Here is an 18,010-nt window from a genome sequence, read left to right as displayed (position 1 = left end):
ATTTAAGAAACATTCTGTTTTGGAGAGAGAAAGACTTTTCTTATTTTCATTTATGAGTTAGGATAGGTTGCTAACATGGAAAATAATTGAATGAAAAAAAAAAACCAAAAAAAAAAAAAAAAAAAAAAAACCACACACAGCCATACCTATCCATTGCAGAAACATGAAATAGAACTGGGTCCATTTTGCTTAGTTTTGATCTTCAAAGCAAAGATAATAAAAAGTAGATTCAGACTCCAGGGTGAATTTCCAATTTATTACGTTCTTGTATAGGGCCCTGCAACACATTTGGGATGCAACAGAGGTTAAACACATGATGGGTTCTCTGAGCAGGGTAAGCAAGTTGCTAGTTTTGCCTAGGTGTGATGTGGAGGGAATGATGGACAGGAGCATGTGGAAAGCTGCCCAGTGGCCTGGCTCGCAGAAGGCCATTGCATAAATGGAGGAGGGCATGGTGAGGCAATTCCTTTGTAGCTCTATCATCTAAGTCAAACTTCAGTGTACATGCAAGTCACCTGGGGATCTTATTAAGATGCAGATTCTGATTCATTAAATCTGGGGTGGGATCTGAGATTCTATATTGCTAAGAAGTTCCCAGAGTATGCTTAGGTTGCTGGTTGGAGGAGCACGCTTTACAAAAGTGAGTGTTGAATGCACTGGCAGTTTCAGAGAGTGGCTCAGTACTAACACTGGTTCTTTATTGTCAGAGTTACAGCACCATAGCCAACCACATTCTTAATAGCAAAAGCATCTCCAATTGGACTTTCATTCCTGACAGAAACAGCAGCTATATCCTACTACACTCAGTCAACTCCTTTGCAAGAAGGCTGTTCATAGATAAATATCCCGTTGACATACCAGATGTCTTCATTCATACTATGGGCACCACCATATCTGGAGATAACATTGGAAAAAATTTCACTTTTTCGATGAGAGTTAATGATACCAGCAATGAAGTCACTGGGAGAGTGTTGATCAGCAGAGATGAACTTTGGAAGGTGCCTTCCCCTTCTCAGGTCATCAGCATTGCATTTCCAACTATTGGGGCTATTTTGGAAGCCAGTCTTTTGGAAAATGTTACTATAAATGGGCTTGTCCTGTCTGTCATTTTGCCCAAGGAACTTAAAAGAATCTCACTAATTTTTGAAAAGATCAGCAAGTCAGAGGAGAGGAGGACACAGTGTGTTGGCTGGCACTCTGTGGAGAACAGATGGGACCAGCAGGCCTGCACAATGATTCAAGAAAACTCCCAGCAAGCTGTTTGCAAATGTAGGCCAAGCAAGTTGTTTACCTCTTTCTCAATTCTTATGTCACCTCACATCTTAGAGAGTCTGATCCTGACTTATATCACATATATAGGCCTGGGCATTTCTATTTGCAGCCTGATCCTTTGCTTGTCCATTGAGGTCCTAGTCTGGAGCCAAGTGACAAAGACAGAGATCACCTATTTACGCCATGTGTGCATTGTTAACATTGCAGCCACTTTGCTGATGGCTGATGTGTGGTTCATTGTAGCTTCCTTTCTTAGTGGTCCAATAACACACCACAAGGGATGTGTGGCAGCCACATTTTTTGTTCATCTCTTTTACCTTTCTGTATTTTTCTGGATGTTTGCCAAGGCACTCCTTATCCTCTATGGAATCATGATTGTTTTCCATACCTTGCCCAAGTCGGTCCTGGTGGCATCTCTGTTTTCAGTGGGCTATGGATGCCCTTTGGTCATTGCTGCCATCACGGTTGCTGCCACTGAACCTGGCAAAGGCTACCTACGACCTGAGGCCTGCTGGCTCAACTGGGATATGACCAGAGCCCTCCTGGCCTTCGTGGTCCCAGCTTTGGCCATCGTGGTAGTAAACCTGATCACAGTCACACTGGTGATTGTCAAGACCCAGCGACCTGCCATCAGCAATTCCATGTTCCAGGAAGTGAGAGCCATTGTGAGAATCAGCAAGAACATTGCCATCCTCACACCACTTCTGGGACTGACCTGGGGATTTGGAGTAGCCACCGTCATCAATGACAGATCCCTGGCCTTCCACATTATCTTCTCCCTGCTCAATGCATTCCAGGTAAGTCCAGATGCTTCTGACCAAGTCCAAAGTGAGAGAATTCATGAAGATGTTCTGTGATTAGGAGCTTGTGGCATTAAATTTCTATGTAAAAGCCAGTGGATTCGGAATAGCATATGGAGTGGGGAAATAAACTTTTGTTCCAGAGAGACCTGGATTTGGATCCTGACTCTTTCATTTACTAATAATGTATAACATGATCTTGGGATATTTACTCAACTTTTTCGAGCTATATTTTCCTCACATATAAAATGAGTGCAATACTGTCCACTTTATAGGAGTGTTTGGAAAATGAAATTAAATGGTGAATGGGAAAGGATCAAGTACTAAAATGATCTTAAGACCATAGACAACCTAGTAATAGGCTAAGTTGTTATGGTTTAAAAATTAAGCAATAACACCCTCCCCAAAATTTAGGTATATAACTGGAGGTATTAAAGTTTGCACATTTATTACATTTCCTTCCACTTAGAATTTTTAGCTACCATTGGAAACCATCTTATTTTAACATGGCAAGCTATACAGAAAAAGTATCGAAGATCGTTTCTCCTTTCTTCTCTTATCACACTTAGATGAATTAAGCAATGTTCACAGTTTCATGTGCATCCTTTGCCAAATTTTCTATGCTCATACAAATATATTTTCACATAACACAGGGGTTAAAACAAGGTATATGATTGTGTAACTTGCTTTTGCACTTAAAAATATGTGCTAGAATTTTACCAGCTCATTATGTATGAATATGTCTCTAATGGCTGCATAGCATTGCATATTCAATAATTTCCTTCTTGACTGAAATTTTTTTTTCCATTTTTTAATGTTATAGTGTGTGAATGATCCAAAGTTTATTATATTGAATGCTAATATGTAGATAGCAACTAATTGAAAAGCAAGCTTTTATTTTTCTAAAGATATCTAAAACATTATCTTTTTTTCTGAATGTATGCGGTAGCCAGTAAGACTATTTTCAAGTAAATGCTTTACCTAATTGCTAATAGATATCTTAAGTCAAGTGTCTTCTCATTTTCCTTTTTCAGAATTTATGTATAAATGATTTCACTTTATAATAAACACTTTGATGTCTTGAAGAACAAAGTTAATGACAATAGGGGTATCTCATATTTTGAGTCTCTACTTTTTTTGCACTTTTATAGAAAATATTAATTGTATCCTACATTTGTATAGCTTTTGGTAGTTATCAGTTGCTTTATGCATGTTTACAAAACTAGTCACTGAAAAGACTTGGGTAACAACCCTATTTTTCATAAACCCCTCATGAGCTCATGACTCACTCCACAGTATTTTCCTTCTCTTGTCTCCCTTAGGGCCGTCTTCCCTGTGAGTTTTGTTTTGGACAAGGCTGTGAGCACTTGCATTTTGATATCTTGAGCACCTTTACCTGTCATTGTAGGATCACTTGTGCTTTCAATTTCATTTCTGCCTTGAATCCCAGTAAGGAGCAGGGAGGGGCCTACCTAAATGCCAGTGCAGACGGGGCAGTGAGGAGATGAGAACAAAGTGTTGGTGAGGCCAGTGGGGGGCACTGGGCAGTGCTGTGTTGGTGCTGGCCTGTATTGACCCACAGAAGCTGCCTATTATATTTCCAGGATTGTTCTGAGCTGGCTGTGAACACCGCCATCAATAACAATTAAATCATATAGACTTGCAATTAAACAAATTGGGTTAAAAGTAAAGGTCATGTATCCTCAGAACTCATCACTTCCTAATTATTTGTCTACCTTTTCTCTTGAGGTTACTTGCCTCTATTGTGTCTGCATGGTGGAAAATCTGTACAATGATGTGCTACTGCCTATCTCTTTCTAAATCCATGCTCAGCGATGTCACAGGGCAAGATTCAAATAGGCCATGGTGGGGGTAATTAACTATAGAGATTGGCAAACACTACAAATAAGGAGAGTTTATTGCCATTTACTAGCATATCACTGGATCAGGGCATCCTCTGAGGGAGGAGAGAGAGGAGCCATGGATCTACTGAGATGGGAGACACAACCAACTGGGTGTAAAAAGCAGAAGTGGAGTCTTAGGATGAGATGAGGGGCAGCAGCAGAGGCTGATGGAGCACAGACAGAGGGGAGAGATTCTGAAACATATTGAGAGGCCCAGAGGATGTGGGAGGAAGACTCTTGTAAAGATTTCCTGGTCTTAGCCCCAGGGGAATACCTGCACTAGTTTTAAAACTCACCCATCCCCTTTACTAGAGAGGTTTTATTATGGTGTCAGTTGCTGCCTCGACTACCCACCTTGTCCATCCATAACTTCTGGTTGTATTTACTGAGAGTGATTGTGGGCTGGGTGAGTTTTTGGGACTCCCTCATAGCCATTTTGGTGGGAAAAAATAAAGCACATATACCAAACCCTGGGAGAACACCTTGAGAGTTACCTGTCCAAACTGTGCTTTACCTACTAAAAGAAATGCTACTGGTGAATTGTTTGTTAGGTATATTCTTTCTTCCCTTCTCAACCAGATACCAAACTTTATGGCCAATCTTTTAATCCAAATCTTCTGAAAGATGCTTTGCATAACTTTATCTAAGGTGGCACGGGCCAACGAAAAGTGATCCTAGTGGAGTATTTCCCTGATACATGTTTGTAAAGTCATGTTAAAGTCATGTTTATAGTCATGTGACATGACTATAAAAGTGCAGGTTGCATAATAAAGAAATTAAACACATACATACACTCAAATGAAGAGACACCACATTTACTACTTATTTTGTGCCAAGCATTATGCTTAATGTTGCAGATACAAATATAGATAGACCAACCCCAAGGAATTAAAAATCCTATAAGGAGAGAAATTCCTCTTAGTTCTTTAGCCAAAGAATATTAACCATCAGCATATTTGTAGAAAAAAGCATGCTAGCATTGTGGTTCCCAGATCTTTAAAAAATATAATTCCTGGGCCAAATTAATGGAGATCCTGACTTGAAATGTATTCCTAGTACCAAAATCAGGCTGGAATATATTTGTCAGATGGGGCCTTATAAGCATGATAACTTTGCAACATAATGGACCATGACAACAATAATTTTTTTTTGTAGCAGATACAATAAGAGATTTCAATAATTACCTTGTAGGCTCAGAGTGTTACACAGAAGAACAATCTCATAAAAGCTACATGGAGATTAAGCTTTTGAGGGTTGGACTGGCTGAATAGGAAGGTGTATGTTAATGTGTTTGGGGGACTGGATTAGCTGCAAGGATATACACTGGTCCCTGTAAAGTTCTCCACCTCTCATCTGGGCTTTTACCAAATAGTGGCAGATTTGGTATTGTTCTCAGTGATGAATACCAGGTTGTAACATCTTTATGGTGCCAGCTGTATAAAACCCATGCCCGTTAACAGGCCTCTGGGTAGGTAAGAGTTCAGGTAAGAGTTCACACTCACTTGTGAAGTCAGAGCAGCTTAGCATGGGTATTCCTAAATAAAAGGTCATTATCTAACCTCCCTTTTCAGGTGAGCCATGGATGGAGAAACTGCACATTTAGGAGAAATTGTTGTCTAATGAATGTTCCTGTCTATCACATTTTGAATGCTGAATCTCAGCTTCCTTTTCCTTAACTGGAAAATGGAACTACAACTTGCCATTCTTTCCTCAAGGGGGGTTTTGTATCAATGTATGTGAAACAGAAGTAAAAACTTCAAATGGACTATAGCTATAGAGGAACAGACTGTTTTGGGTTTTATATGGGGTTTTTTGTTTGATATGGAAAATAAAAGATATAAAAGCTAATTAATTCCTTCTACATCATCATATTGGGAATACTTGTCATGTGCTTAGAAACTCAATCTATTTAAAGTCATTAAGTTTTTGAGGATGTATACACTTGACTTTTCTTTGCAAGTTTTATAATATTCTTTGTAGTGGATGAGGAAGGAGGTTGAAGGTGTTATGGGAAGTTGAGCAACAGCTGTTTCTGCTCTTTTCTGTGGAAGGCTTCTCCTACTTACTGTTCAAGGACGGCAAGCCTGCATTCGTTGCCCAACACCTCCTCTGACTCTTTCTTGGATCATTATATTCAGTTGAGAGGCCCAGCTCCTGCTAAGTGCAAACACTTTTAATTTGCCCAACTTAAAAGGAAAGTTTAAAAATATTCCTGTATGATGTAGGGACCTTGGTCTCTTTGGTTTACTGAGGTACCTCTACAGTGACTGGCATATGGAAGACACTCATCAATATTCATTGAATGAACCTAGGTATTGTGATCTAAGGATGATAAATTAAGAGATTTCATAAAATTGTTTTCTTTTTATCAAAATAGGAATTGGTAATAACTGAGAGTGTGTTTTATCATCATCATTCTTTTGTAAATGACTCTTCTTCCCTCTTCTGCGTTTCCCAGGGCTTCTTCATCCTAGTGTTTGGAACCATCCTGGATCCAAAGGTACTGAATGTAAATTCTTCTTGTTGCTTTTTCTGTATTATCGGTACTTGGCCATGTAAAGGCTTGTAAAGGCTATTTATTGAAAAGCTCTCACTTCATTCATTTGTACAGATGTATGAAGCCTGGATCACTGCTCTTTACAATGCAAATGATATTGACCAGCTTGCAAGTTCTTATGGGAATGAATGTTTTATGTACATTAGTGCTGATTCTTAAAACAATTGTAGGTATTGATATTTTCAATTTTACAGATGAGGAAACTGAGACTCAGAGTGAGCAGCTTGCTCAAGATCACTACAGAAACCCACTCTGATTAGTTGAAGCAGAAAAGGAACTTATTAAATCTTGCAGTATTATCTTTGGGAGGGTCTCTTCAGCTTGGAGTTTTGGAGGCTCTGCTCCAGGAATAGTTACCAATGCACAGCACAGAAATGCTCCACAAGAGATACCATTGCTCTTCCCCGCTTTGCTGGGCACAGATAGCACAGCTCACCAGGCCAATGTCAGGCAGTAAACACTTAAGCCCGAGTTGCTGCTACTGCTGCCTGGGAGATCACCTCACCCTGCCTGTCTGGTACACCAGCACCCGCATTTATTCATTGTCATGTCTGATTGGCTGAGTTCAGGTCACATGGTCATGTCTTAGCTGCAAGGTTGGGTGGAAGTGTGAGTTCCTACTTGTATCTTGAACAGCAGTGGAGTCAAGAAAAGAAACTCTTCAAATACAGATGAGTCTTGAAAGGGATGAGCATTGAAAACAAATAGAAACCAAGTAAAGGAACAACCCCTCAAATGTTTATTCAGCCTTCTAAAACCACCCTCTTTCCATTGTACCATACTACCTTCTGGAAAAAGTAAAGCAAACAACCCTCTCAGATATAAATGCAAACCCCTTCTGTCAATTAAAGTAAATAAATAAATAAAAATAAAAAGGAGCAGTACCAGGTTGGATTTACAAAACCAAACCAAAAACCCCAAACAAACAAAAACGTAATCCACTCCTTCCCCCAAGCACCCCACCTTCACTGCAGAGTTTCTTGTTTGTTTGCTTATTTATTTATGTTTTACTATTTATTTTTTACTTATTTATTTATTGTTTACTAAATAAGAAGAACACCTGTATTCAGCTGGCAAGACTTAGAGAAAAGGACATGTTAATTTTTTTTTTTTTTTTTGAGACAAACTTTCACTCTATTACTCTGACTGGAGTGCAGTGGCACCATCATGGCTCACGGCAGCCTCCACCTCTTGGGCTCAGATGATCCTCTCATCACAGCCTCCTGAGTAGCTGGAACTACAGACACATGCCACCACACCCAGCTAATTTTTAAAAGTTTTTGTAGAGATGGGGTCTCCCTATGCTGCCCAGGTTGGTCTCGAACTCCTGAGCTCAAGGGATATACTCATCTTGGCCTCCCAAAGTGCAGGGATTATAGGAATGAGCTACTGCATCCAGCCTACTGCCAGTAATATTCTATTAAATTAATATCAAAGGTTTGTTAAAAGGTCAGGAGATAGAGACCATCCTGGCCAACGTGGTGAAACCCCGTCTCTACTAAAAAATACAAAAACATAGCCAGGCATGGTGGCATGTGCCTGTAGTCTGAGCTACTCAGGAGACTGAGGCAGGGAAATTTCTTGAACCCGGGAGGTAGAGGTTGCAGTGAGTCAAGATCACCCCGCTGTACTCCAGCTTGGCGACAGAGCCAGTTGGGATGATGCAGAGATAATAATATTTTCTCTGCCTTCTCCATTTGATTATGGCAAAGAACAAATGCAATTTTGTAGGTAAAAACACAAAGCACTTAAGGTACTGCCCAGTCATATGCCACAGGATTATGTTTCTATTATCTGTGAAACCACAACTAGTATCTGTAGCCAGAGTACCAGCAGCTGCATTTTTACTTAGTTTACCAGTGTTAGGTGAGATGTGCAAAGAACTCCAAGCCATGGAAACTTCTATCAAGATCAAAACCTCTTACCTTTACAATTATGATATGAAAGGTAAATACTCAAAAGTGTCACAGGACCATACACGATTCATTGACCAAAAGTTGTATATATCAGTAGTCTTTAAACTTTTAGGATTAGTAAAACACAGTGAGCACATATCCCTAGATGTGTTCATTATTAACTTAAAAAGTGTTACGTACATTATGAAACCTAAGAGTGAAAAAGGGTGAGAACAAAGAAATGTAAGTAGAAGTGCCAATGTATCTTACAAATTCCAGTGGGCCCTTGAGCACACCGTCCTCCATCCCTGACGGGTGGTTTGAGGTCTGTGTGTGACAAAGAATACGGCATCTGCAGGGAAAGGCGAAGCTACCCTGAGCTGGAGGGCTTTGGCATGTATGGATTGTGAACACAGAACTTCTATAAGGCCTCGGAAGGTGAATAATATTTTGTATAGCAGAAATAAGAAGAGGGCCTGTATTCAGCAGGCAAGACTTAGAGAAAAGGACAGGATGACCTAGTCAGGGAAGATGAATTTCATGGGCTGTTGCTATGTTGTATAGTACTTTTTTCTTTGAGATGGGGTGTCACTCTGTTGCCAAGGCTGGAGTGCACTGTCGTGATCTCAGCTCACTGCAACCTCCACCTCCTGGATTCAAGCGATTCTCCTGCCTCAGCCTTTTGAGTAGCTGGGGTTACAGGTGCCCATCACCACGCCCAGCTAATTTTTGTATTTTTAGTAGAGAGGGGGTTTCACTATGTTGACCAGCCTGGTCTCGAACTCCTGACCTCAAGTGATCCACCTGCCTTGGCCTCCCAAAGTGCTGGGATTACAGGCATGAGCCACCATATCCAGTCGTATAGTACTTTCTTCCTCTAGAAAAGGTCGTTTGAATAATTGACAAATTGTGAGAAGTGATTACATAAGTGCTCCATAAAAATAATGCCAAAGCTAGGCCAGGTGAGGTGGCTTATGCCCGTAATCCCAGCACTTTTAGGAGGCTGAGGCAGGCAGATCATGAGGTCAGGAGATTGAGATCATCCTGGGTAACGTGGTGAAATCCCGTCTCTACTAAAAATACAAAAAAAAAAGTAGCCAAGCATGGTGGCACACGACTGTAATCCCAGCTACTCGGGAAGCTAAGGCAGGAGAATTGCTTGAACCCGGGAGGTGGAGGTTGCAGTGGGCCGAGACGGCCCCACTGCACTGCAGCCTGGATAACAGAGCGAGACTACGTCTCAAGAAAAAAAAAGAAGCTATGTTGAGGAATCCTCAAACTTGTGGCAAACTGTATTTCTCAACCATTGGGTCCATATTTAAGGCCCTGAAAGTGAGTATCCTGTGCCACCTCCACCTCTCTTGTCTCTCCCCATCTTTCCACCTTTTCCAAGACTACTCCACCGGGTCGCTGATCCCTCCATATCCCTCCAATAGAACCTAGCCGCTAACACAGTACCTGGCCACGATATCAGCCAGGTCCAAGCATATGTGTTATCTTCTTATGATCTTCTAATTCTTAACTTCTTTGTTAAATATCCAGATAAGAGAAGCCTTAAAGGGTCGAGTAACCTCTGCAAAAAGGAGCTCCACAATATCAGAGGTAAAGCTTTCATATTAATTTTTGCATTGAAAAGTTTAACAAGATAACAATCTTAGAGTTTCTGGCATATGGAGTGTTGCTAACACTCTCACCTTAACACTTTGCAATGTGGATTTCCCAGAAGTGCTGGGTGCCTCTTAAACAGTTCAGATTCTTTCTGGAATATGGGGATGCAAAGAGATGAAAGTGGAGTTACATGAATTTAGAGGAGAGTGACAAGATGGCTGGTGTTGGAGGGTGAACCTCAAACCACATAGTAGGAGAGCAGGTGATGAAAGAAATGAAATAAGTCTTAGGTTCCCATGATATCTCACTTGTTCTCTATGACTCCAATTAGTTGACCCACATCCAAAGTGTAAAAACTGCAGGGAAATTAATTCTGATCCTACACAAAGAACTGCTCAAGAGGGGCCAGTTGCCATGGTTGCTGAAGTGGCTTAAGTGGGCTTGGGGCCTGCTCAGGGTTGCTGTAGAGAAGATTCAGTCATTGGACAGCAGGCTGGACTATAACAGGGCCTCTAACTTATCTTCTATTCCTGTGACTTGGAAACAATATATTGCTATGCAAAGAATGAGGGCCATGAACTGTTTTGAGTGAGGGAAAAACTGCCACTCAATTTTTTAAAAAACTTTTAAATGGCAGCAAAAGGAGATTCAGGGTTGGCCCAAGGAATACACCCACAACAAGCGAGGAGGTGATCTAGAGCCTCCCACACCAATGTCTGCTGGGGTCCACATCCCCTGTCACGGACTGGGGCTTTAGGGGATCTGCACGGAGAGAGGCTAATTGATGGGGCTGGGTACCCTGTAGCCCTGAGAGCAGCGTTGCCCCATCCTCGTTCCTTGCCTTTCCATTCCCTCTCTGTAGATTTCTTAAGCCCTGCTCTTCTCTTCTTTTTCTTCCCTCTCTTTTTCTGTTCTCGTTTGCCTTACTCTTACCTAACCTTTGGTCTTGTTTTTAGTCTTTGGTCTCCATACCTGGGAATCTGCTGGTTTCTCTGTACCCCTTTCAGCTTAAAAAAAAAAAAAAAAAAAAAAAAGAGAAAAGTTTAATGCAAACGACATTAATAAATATCTAAAGCAATGGTTCTCAACTTGGGCTATACATTAGAATCAACTGGGAAGCTTCAAAAAATGGGGTTGCCTGGGTCACACCCCTGGAGATTCTCATTTGATTGGTCTGGAGTGTGGCTTGGATTTGGGGATTTTGAAAGCTCACCAGGTGATTCTAATGTACAGTCAAGGTTGAGGGTCATTCATCTAAAGTCTCCCTGAAGTGTCCTGGCATTGTGAATATTTATCTCCAACAGGCATCCCTGATGTAAGTAGTCTCCTCCTTCACTTTGGTCTGCTGTGGTGTTCTCAGGGAGAGTCCTGACTCTCTCAATCCCTTCCAATTTAGCTTTGCTCCTTTCCTTATGTGTTTCAGAATTAATCCATTCAGGTCATCATAGAGAAATTCTGCCTTTCAGTGTTATAAAATCCTAGTCATTTCTCCCACTTCTCTTTGTGGTTTTATTTGACTGGTAAGTCAAAATAATATCCAGCATTTTATGAGTAGTTATCGATTGAATCAGTGGTTTTTGATGCTGGCTGTACCTTAGAAACACCTAGAAAGCTTTAAAAATATACCACTTCAGGGCACAGTGGCTCACGCCTATAATCCCAGCACTTTGGGAGGCTGAGGCGGGTGGATTGCCTGAGGTCAGGAGTTCGAGACCATCCTGGCTAACATGGTGAAACCCCATCTCTACTAAAAATACAAAAATTAGCCAGATGGCACATGCCTGTAGTCCCAGCTACTCGGGAGGCTGAGGCAGGAGAATTGCTTGAACTCAGGAGGCGAAGAAGTTGCAGTGAGCCCTAGATTGTGCCACTGTACTCCAGCCTGGGTGACAGAGCAAGACACCGTCTCAAAACAACAACAACAATAACAACAACAACAACAACAACACAACAACAACAACAACAAACACTTTTCAGGCCCTAATCAAGAAAAATTAAATCAGAAACTCTTAGAGGCAGGGCCTAAGCATTTTTTAAAGCTCCCCAGTGATTCTAATGTGCTACCTGGGTTAACAATCACTGGCCTAGGTACTATGTAAATTTATCCTAATTTCTTGCAATTCCCCCTTCATTTCTTGCTCACTAACTTTAGGCCACTGCCTGCAATTAGTTTTGTCAACTCTGCTCAGAGGACAAGTAGGTGTCTCATCTGTGCTCTCCTCTTCTGCTTTGCAGGCCTCTAATCCCTAGGTAGCAATCTTCTGTAGTCGAGATTCAACTCCCCTCCTCATGGCTTCCCATGAGTAGTGTCAGTCCTGCTTCCCAAACCCAGCATAATAAATTTGCTTGTCTGTGTGCATTTGATATCTGATGTGATGAATTAGCCTATGTTTATGTGGTAGTAATTCTACCAGTGAGTTAATGTATTACCTATCTTAGGCAACACATTCCTAAAACACAAGGACATCCTTTGGAGACAGGTGCATTACAAGGGGATGGCTTTAACACTGAGGATTTCAGCAGACCAGCTGAGAGAGCTGTTTGAGAGCTTGGAGCCATTTTGCTGTCTATCTCTCTCTCTCCATGCCACTCAATGTCTTCTCCACTATCTACGACCTTCCCAAATTTGGGGCTCCTTCAGTAGGTGGAGCCAGGTCAGGCCAAGGAGGAGGAGGATCTCTCACAGCAGTCGGTTCCTATGTTGTCAGTGGTTCCAATACAAAAAAGGGGAGAAGGGAGCCGGGCGCAGTGGCTCACACCTGTAATCCCAGCACTTTGGGAGGCCGAGGTGGGCAGATCATGAGGTCAAGAGATGGAAACCATCCTGGTCAACCTGTGAATCCCCATCTCTACTAAAAATACAAAAATTAGCTGGCTGTGGTGGCACATGCCTGTAGTCCCAGTTACTCAGGAGGCTGAGGCAGGAGAATTGCTTGAACCCGGGAGGCAGAAGTTGCAGTTAGCTGAGATCGTGCCACTGCACTCCAGCCTGGACGAGAGAGTGAGACTCTGTCTTGAAAAAAAAAAAAAAAAAAAAAAGAAAAGGAGAGGAGAGGAATAAAGTGAAGGAGTAAAAGGAATTACTGTGGATCACAATTTCCCAGGTGCTTTGAATAATTGTGATAATTGAAAACAGACTAATAATGATATTTAATAAATGCAATTATACTTTGTCTTCAACAGAAGGCTTCTTCTGAATTATCTTGTCATCCCATCAAAGGCCCAAGTTAAGAAACCAGGCTACATTCCTAACCTGGGAGGTGAGTGCAAAGCAAGGGATTCCCATATATGTCATATATGTGACATTTCTTTTAAAATTGCAATTTGATTAATTATAATTGGAAATGATTTTTTCTTCATTAAAAGGATTCTCCTATACAGTCTATTCTCACCTAGCTATGGTTGGAAATATATTCACACTTCAAATTCTTAGGCTACTGAAATTTTTTTGGCCCCGAAAATTAAGCAGGCATGTCTGAAAATGCTTTTAAATTAGCCTGGGTGACTTTTAGATGGGAGTGAGGAGAGCTGCTTGCTCTACTTAACTGCTCCCTCTCTTCAATCTTCTATCTAGTTCTCTATCCCAGGACATCCTATATGACATCAGCAGTATCCCCAAATTTCCCATTGTGGCCCGTTTCTTTTCCCTAGCATGAAAAGATCAAGGTATGATAAACAATATCTGTGAGAGGCCTCAGGGATGATGGAGAAGTTTATTTACATTTGAGATCTTAGAGAGAGACAAAGATATATAGAAAAACAGAAGTAGAGGAAGGAGCCATAGGGGAAAACAGAAATTCAGATACATAAAGACAGAGGGACATGGTGACTCATGACTAGAAGAGAGCCACGTAGATACCAGGACACGTGCAGACACAAGTCTTCCAATCCTGTGTCTCGATGTCCCTCTGGATCTGGAGACAGAAAAGAGAGGAAGACAGAGGAACCCACACTGAAATACCCACATTCATAATAAGAGACAGAGAGATGCAGGGAGGGGATAAGAGATGCATTGGGAGACCCAGAGAAATGCAGAAAAACAAAACAAAACAAAACAAAAAACAAAAACAAAAACAGAGAGATTGACTCACAGAGACACATACAGCATGACAGAGACAGAAACAGAGACAGATGCACTCAGCTATGTAGAGAGGGCCTCCCACCCCTCATCCCAACACATCCAGGCTCCAGCAGCGTTTGTGGCTTTCTGCAGCAGTTCAGTGCCTTGTATGAAAAATGGGTCTTTTTCAAGACGTGTTACAATGAAAAGGAGGTGGTCCAGCTTAGAGAAAGACAAGGTGTGTAATTCAGCATTTGTGGGCAACAGAAAAGACTGTTCTCTGGATTCCAAAGTGGCTTAAAGGGAGAAGACTCTCCATCGGCCATAAGGGATGTACCCACATGGGCTCATTATTCAAGACAGTGAGCTTATCATGCAGATGTTATAAAGCCTATGAATCTTGCTACTTGTACATGAAAGCTGTGATCTTCTGTTCTTGACAAGGTTGTATATTCCAGGAATGGCAGAGCCCAAAGGAGAAATGTGCTCATTCCTGTCTTCTTGCCTCTGGAGAATATGTAGGAAGCTCACACATGTGGTGCTGATGGAGGAGGGCGTGATGTGCAGAAAGGATGAAAGCCTCCTCTGTCTAAGCTGTTCTGTGCTACTAAACGTTTCTTATCCATCAACTGTACATAGCTACATATACGTCATGCTGAGCAGCCACAGCAAACAAAAAGACAAAGGGGGTCACCACCGTGGTTTTTGTTGGGGCTTTTCCACCTCTTTGCTGTTGGGTCACATTTGTCTTTGGAAAGCAAGCTCTGTCTCATCTTGGGAAAGGCGGCCTGGGATTTCACCTGGCTGGATTCTGTGTGTTGCTGAGGGAGGAGCCTCATGAATAGTCACAAAGAGTTGGGCTGATTCTAACTAGGTCATTGCTGATTTTTTTTTTTTTTCCCAAAAGGAATCCACTGCCAGTATATTCTACTTTTTCAAATTTAAATAGATTGGATGGTCAACCTGGTGTGGGCTTAGATACAACTTCCTTGGCCATGAACCAAGGGGAAAAGCATAGAGTTTTTGAGACAGAAAGATGACTATTTTCAGTTAAGGAGATGAAAGCCTGGAGTTGTGAGTCAATGCTAATCAAGGACTGAGCCAGAGGTAGAAACCCAAGTCTGCTGGCTCCTAGCCCTGCACTTCCTCTTCAAGACTGTGTAGCCACTGAAAGATCTTCTGCCTACACTGACAATGTAAGATCAATCCTCACCAACAATATGCTTTTTTGATACCTGGGATTGGAGAGAGGAAATATCACCTTTCCAATTCAGAGCTGCTCATTTTCTTAACTTGTATGTAAACAAATTCAACATTCAAACCAGGTGTTACCTGATAGAACAGTATTGTAGGTAGAAGCTCTTTGAGAAAAAAAAAGCCTCTTTACAAAGCAAGGACACAGATGACGGCAGCAGCATCTAACTAGTGGATAAAGGCAAAGGGGCAATGGGCAGCCTCTAATTATCCCAACAAGAAGTCAGTATTAATGATGTTTCATTACAAAGGAGAAAGTGGGGCTTGCTTTATGTATGAGTGCAGTTCCTTCCTTCCTTCCTTCTTTCCTTCCTTCCTTCCCCCCTCCCTCTCTCTCTTTCCTTTCCTTTCCTTTCCTTTCCTTTCCTTTCCTTTTCTTCCCTCCCTCCCTCCCTCTCCCTTTCTTTCTTTCTTTCTTTCTTTCTTTCTTTCTTTCTTTCTTTCTTTCTTTCTTTCTTTCTTTCTTTCTTTCTCTCTCTCTTTCTTTCCTTCCTTCCTTCTTTCTTTCTCTTTCTTTCTTTTCTTTCTTTCTTCTTTCTTTCCCTTTCTCTTTTCTTTTCTTTCTTATTACAAATTATCTTCCTAAAGTAGGAAAGTTTGAGCAGACGAAAAGCATCAATCTGAAGTTTAAAAAAATGCATCAACCTGGAGAAAGAGTCATTTTTCAAATGGCATTGCTTATCTTGGGACAACAAAAGCATCCTTCACAAATAAAGTCAGAGAGTGGTTTTAATTTACCATTTACCAATATATTTGTATATTCTTTTCAAGAGAAGGGGTGAGAAAGACATAGTCCTGGTTTTCCTCAGTGCAGGCCTAGGTACAAAGAAATGTCACTTACCCAGAGTCCATATATTGAAGTGAAAATGGAATTTCATGAAGCAAATATAGGTATAGGATGGTAAATCTGGACAAATTTTATAAAAGACTAACTCCAATTACCTCATTTCACAGATAACAGCTCTGAGCACTAGGGAGAGAGGGAGGGATTTGCCTCTCATTTGCTTTGTGCCTTGAGCAGTCACATCTACTATGGAAGTACTCACTACTCAGCTATACTCACTCCCCGAGACAGGATGATGGGAAAGACACCCCACCTTAGCCTCATCATTAACCAGAAAGCCCCCAGGATGCTGAGAGAAAAACTCTGGAATTATTTGGGAATTCCTGGAAGAAGCTATGCCCTCTCTCCTGCATCCCAAAGCCCACTCTACACCATCTTGAAAAATGTCAAGGAACTGTATGGATTAGTTTGACTCTGGATGACCCTGGGTAGAGACACATTCAGTTTCCTGCTGACACCTCACCAACAAAGTGATTTGGTCAGGTGACCCTAGGAGAAATTGATACTGATAGTGTCCAAGGCAGATTTGTAAGTATCAGACTTAATATATAATGATTCTTGGGAAAGCCATTTCAATTCTTTAAACTTTAAGTGGATAAATGTAGCTAAAGTAGTATAGTACTTGGCACATAATAATTGCTCATTCAAATTCAAATGTTAGTTTTTGTTTTTTTTTAATTAGAGTCCTGTGAATATATGAACCCACCCACCCACACACAAACACAAGCAAAAACACAGCCATGCCTCCATGCATAAGTTTGGCTGTAGACACCTTCATGGGAACTAGTTCATTGACTTCCGAATTAAAGAGTTAAGCATTTGATTTGGTCTGTTCGACATTAGGGGTATCAGTCAGCAAAACTTGTTGAGCTTACCATTGAAAAATCTTTTCATTCATGACTGTGGTCATAATACACAGTTCCCTGGCCAGGAAAGAGTACACGTCACAGAGCTGTGCTCACTGCATGTGTGCCTGAGCTCGCCCTCACTTTCCGCCTTCTTCGAGAAGTCTTCCCTGATTGGTCCAACCAGAAGTGCTGATTCTCCCCACCTGATTTCCTGTAATTTAATAATCTGTGTCCTTCACTTTACTTTTGTATTTACTGTGTTGTATTGTTTATTTCCTTTTGGTCTTTTTGTGTGCGTATGTCTATGTTTTGGGGAATGGGGTTATTCACTTTTGTTACTCAGTATGTTACTCACTTTTGTATGCCCATAGTGCAGATCATGGTGTCTTGTACATAGAATATGTTCGGTAAATATGTGCAATAAAAAGTCCTTTGATTACACAATGGCTTGATATTGGCTTTTCCACTTCCCAAATGAGCCAGTTCTTCTTAACTACTGACCTAAATGGAACTGACCCATTTCCATAAACAGCACCTCCTTGACCTTCATTGCTATAAAACCCATAACGAAACTGCCTCCTCACTTACCTCTCCTTACTGTTCACATTTCCCCTGGAAATATCTAAATGAGGGTTTGCTTTAGATCTCTGCGGGGAAGAAACCTGTGAGTAGACAACAGTAGAATTGGAGTGTGTGGGACTGTTTGGTGGTGAGCAGAACAATGCAAACCAACTCCCCTGTCTAAAGTCAAATTGTGTGCGTTCCCCACAGTGCCTTCTGTGTCTGAGTTACCACAGCCATGTAGTGGCTCAGTAAGAACTCCTTGTCCCGGTCATTGCAAAAATAAAACAGAAATCTCTCTGTTGCTTGGTTAGGAATTGGATCACAACTTATGCATCAGTTTGTCAGCCAATTTCCTCCAAGTTCAACATCAGAACAGGCAAAAAGACAAAAAAAGTATCAGCCTT

At 41.3% G+C, this 18,010-nt stretch overlaps 1 protein-coding gene across 1 annotated transcript in view; it reads left to right on the top strand.

Annotated features, from left to right (window-relative positions):
• LOC102133539 (putative adhesion G protein-coupled receptor F2P) overlaps positions 1-17,483 on the top strand; it is a 39,435-nt gene extending 21,952 nt beyond the window's left edge. The window contains exons 6-10 of the mRNA XM_005552784.5: positions 708-2,069; positions 6,435-6,476; positions 9,971-10,030; positions 13,220-13,296; positions 14,555-17,483. Of these exons, the coding sequence (XP_005552841.3) occupies positions 708-2,069; positions 6,435-6,476; positions 9,971-10,030; positions 13,220-13,267 (1,512 nt within the window). The 3' untranslated portion in view covers positions 13,268-13,296; positions 14,555-17,483. The remainder of the gene's footprint in view (positions 1-707; positions 2,070-6,434; positions 6,477-9,970; positions 10,031-13,219; positions 13,297-14,554) is intronic.
• The last annotated feature ends 527 nt before the right edge of the window (positions 17,484-18,010 follow it).

This window comes from Macaca fascicularis, chromosome 4 (assembly GCF_037993035.2).
Source record: "Macaca fascicularis isolate 582-1 chromosome 4, T2T-MFA8v1.1".
Taxonomy (NCBI): domain Eukaryota; kingdom Metazoa; phylum Chordata; class Mammalia; order Primates; family Cercopithecidae; genus Macaca; species Macaca fascicularis.
The sequence above is the reverse complement of the archived record's forward strand: the minus strand, read 5'-3'. Positions and strand labels throughout refer to the sequence as shown.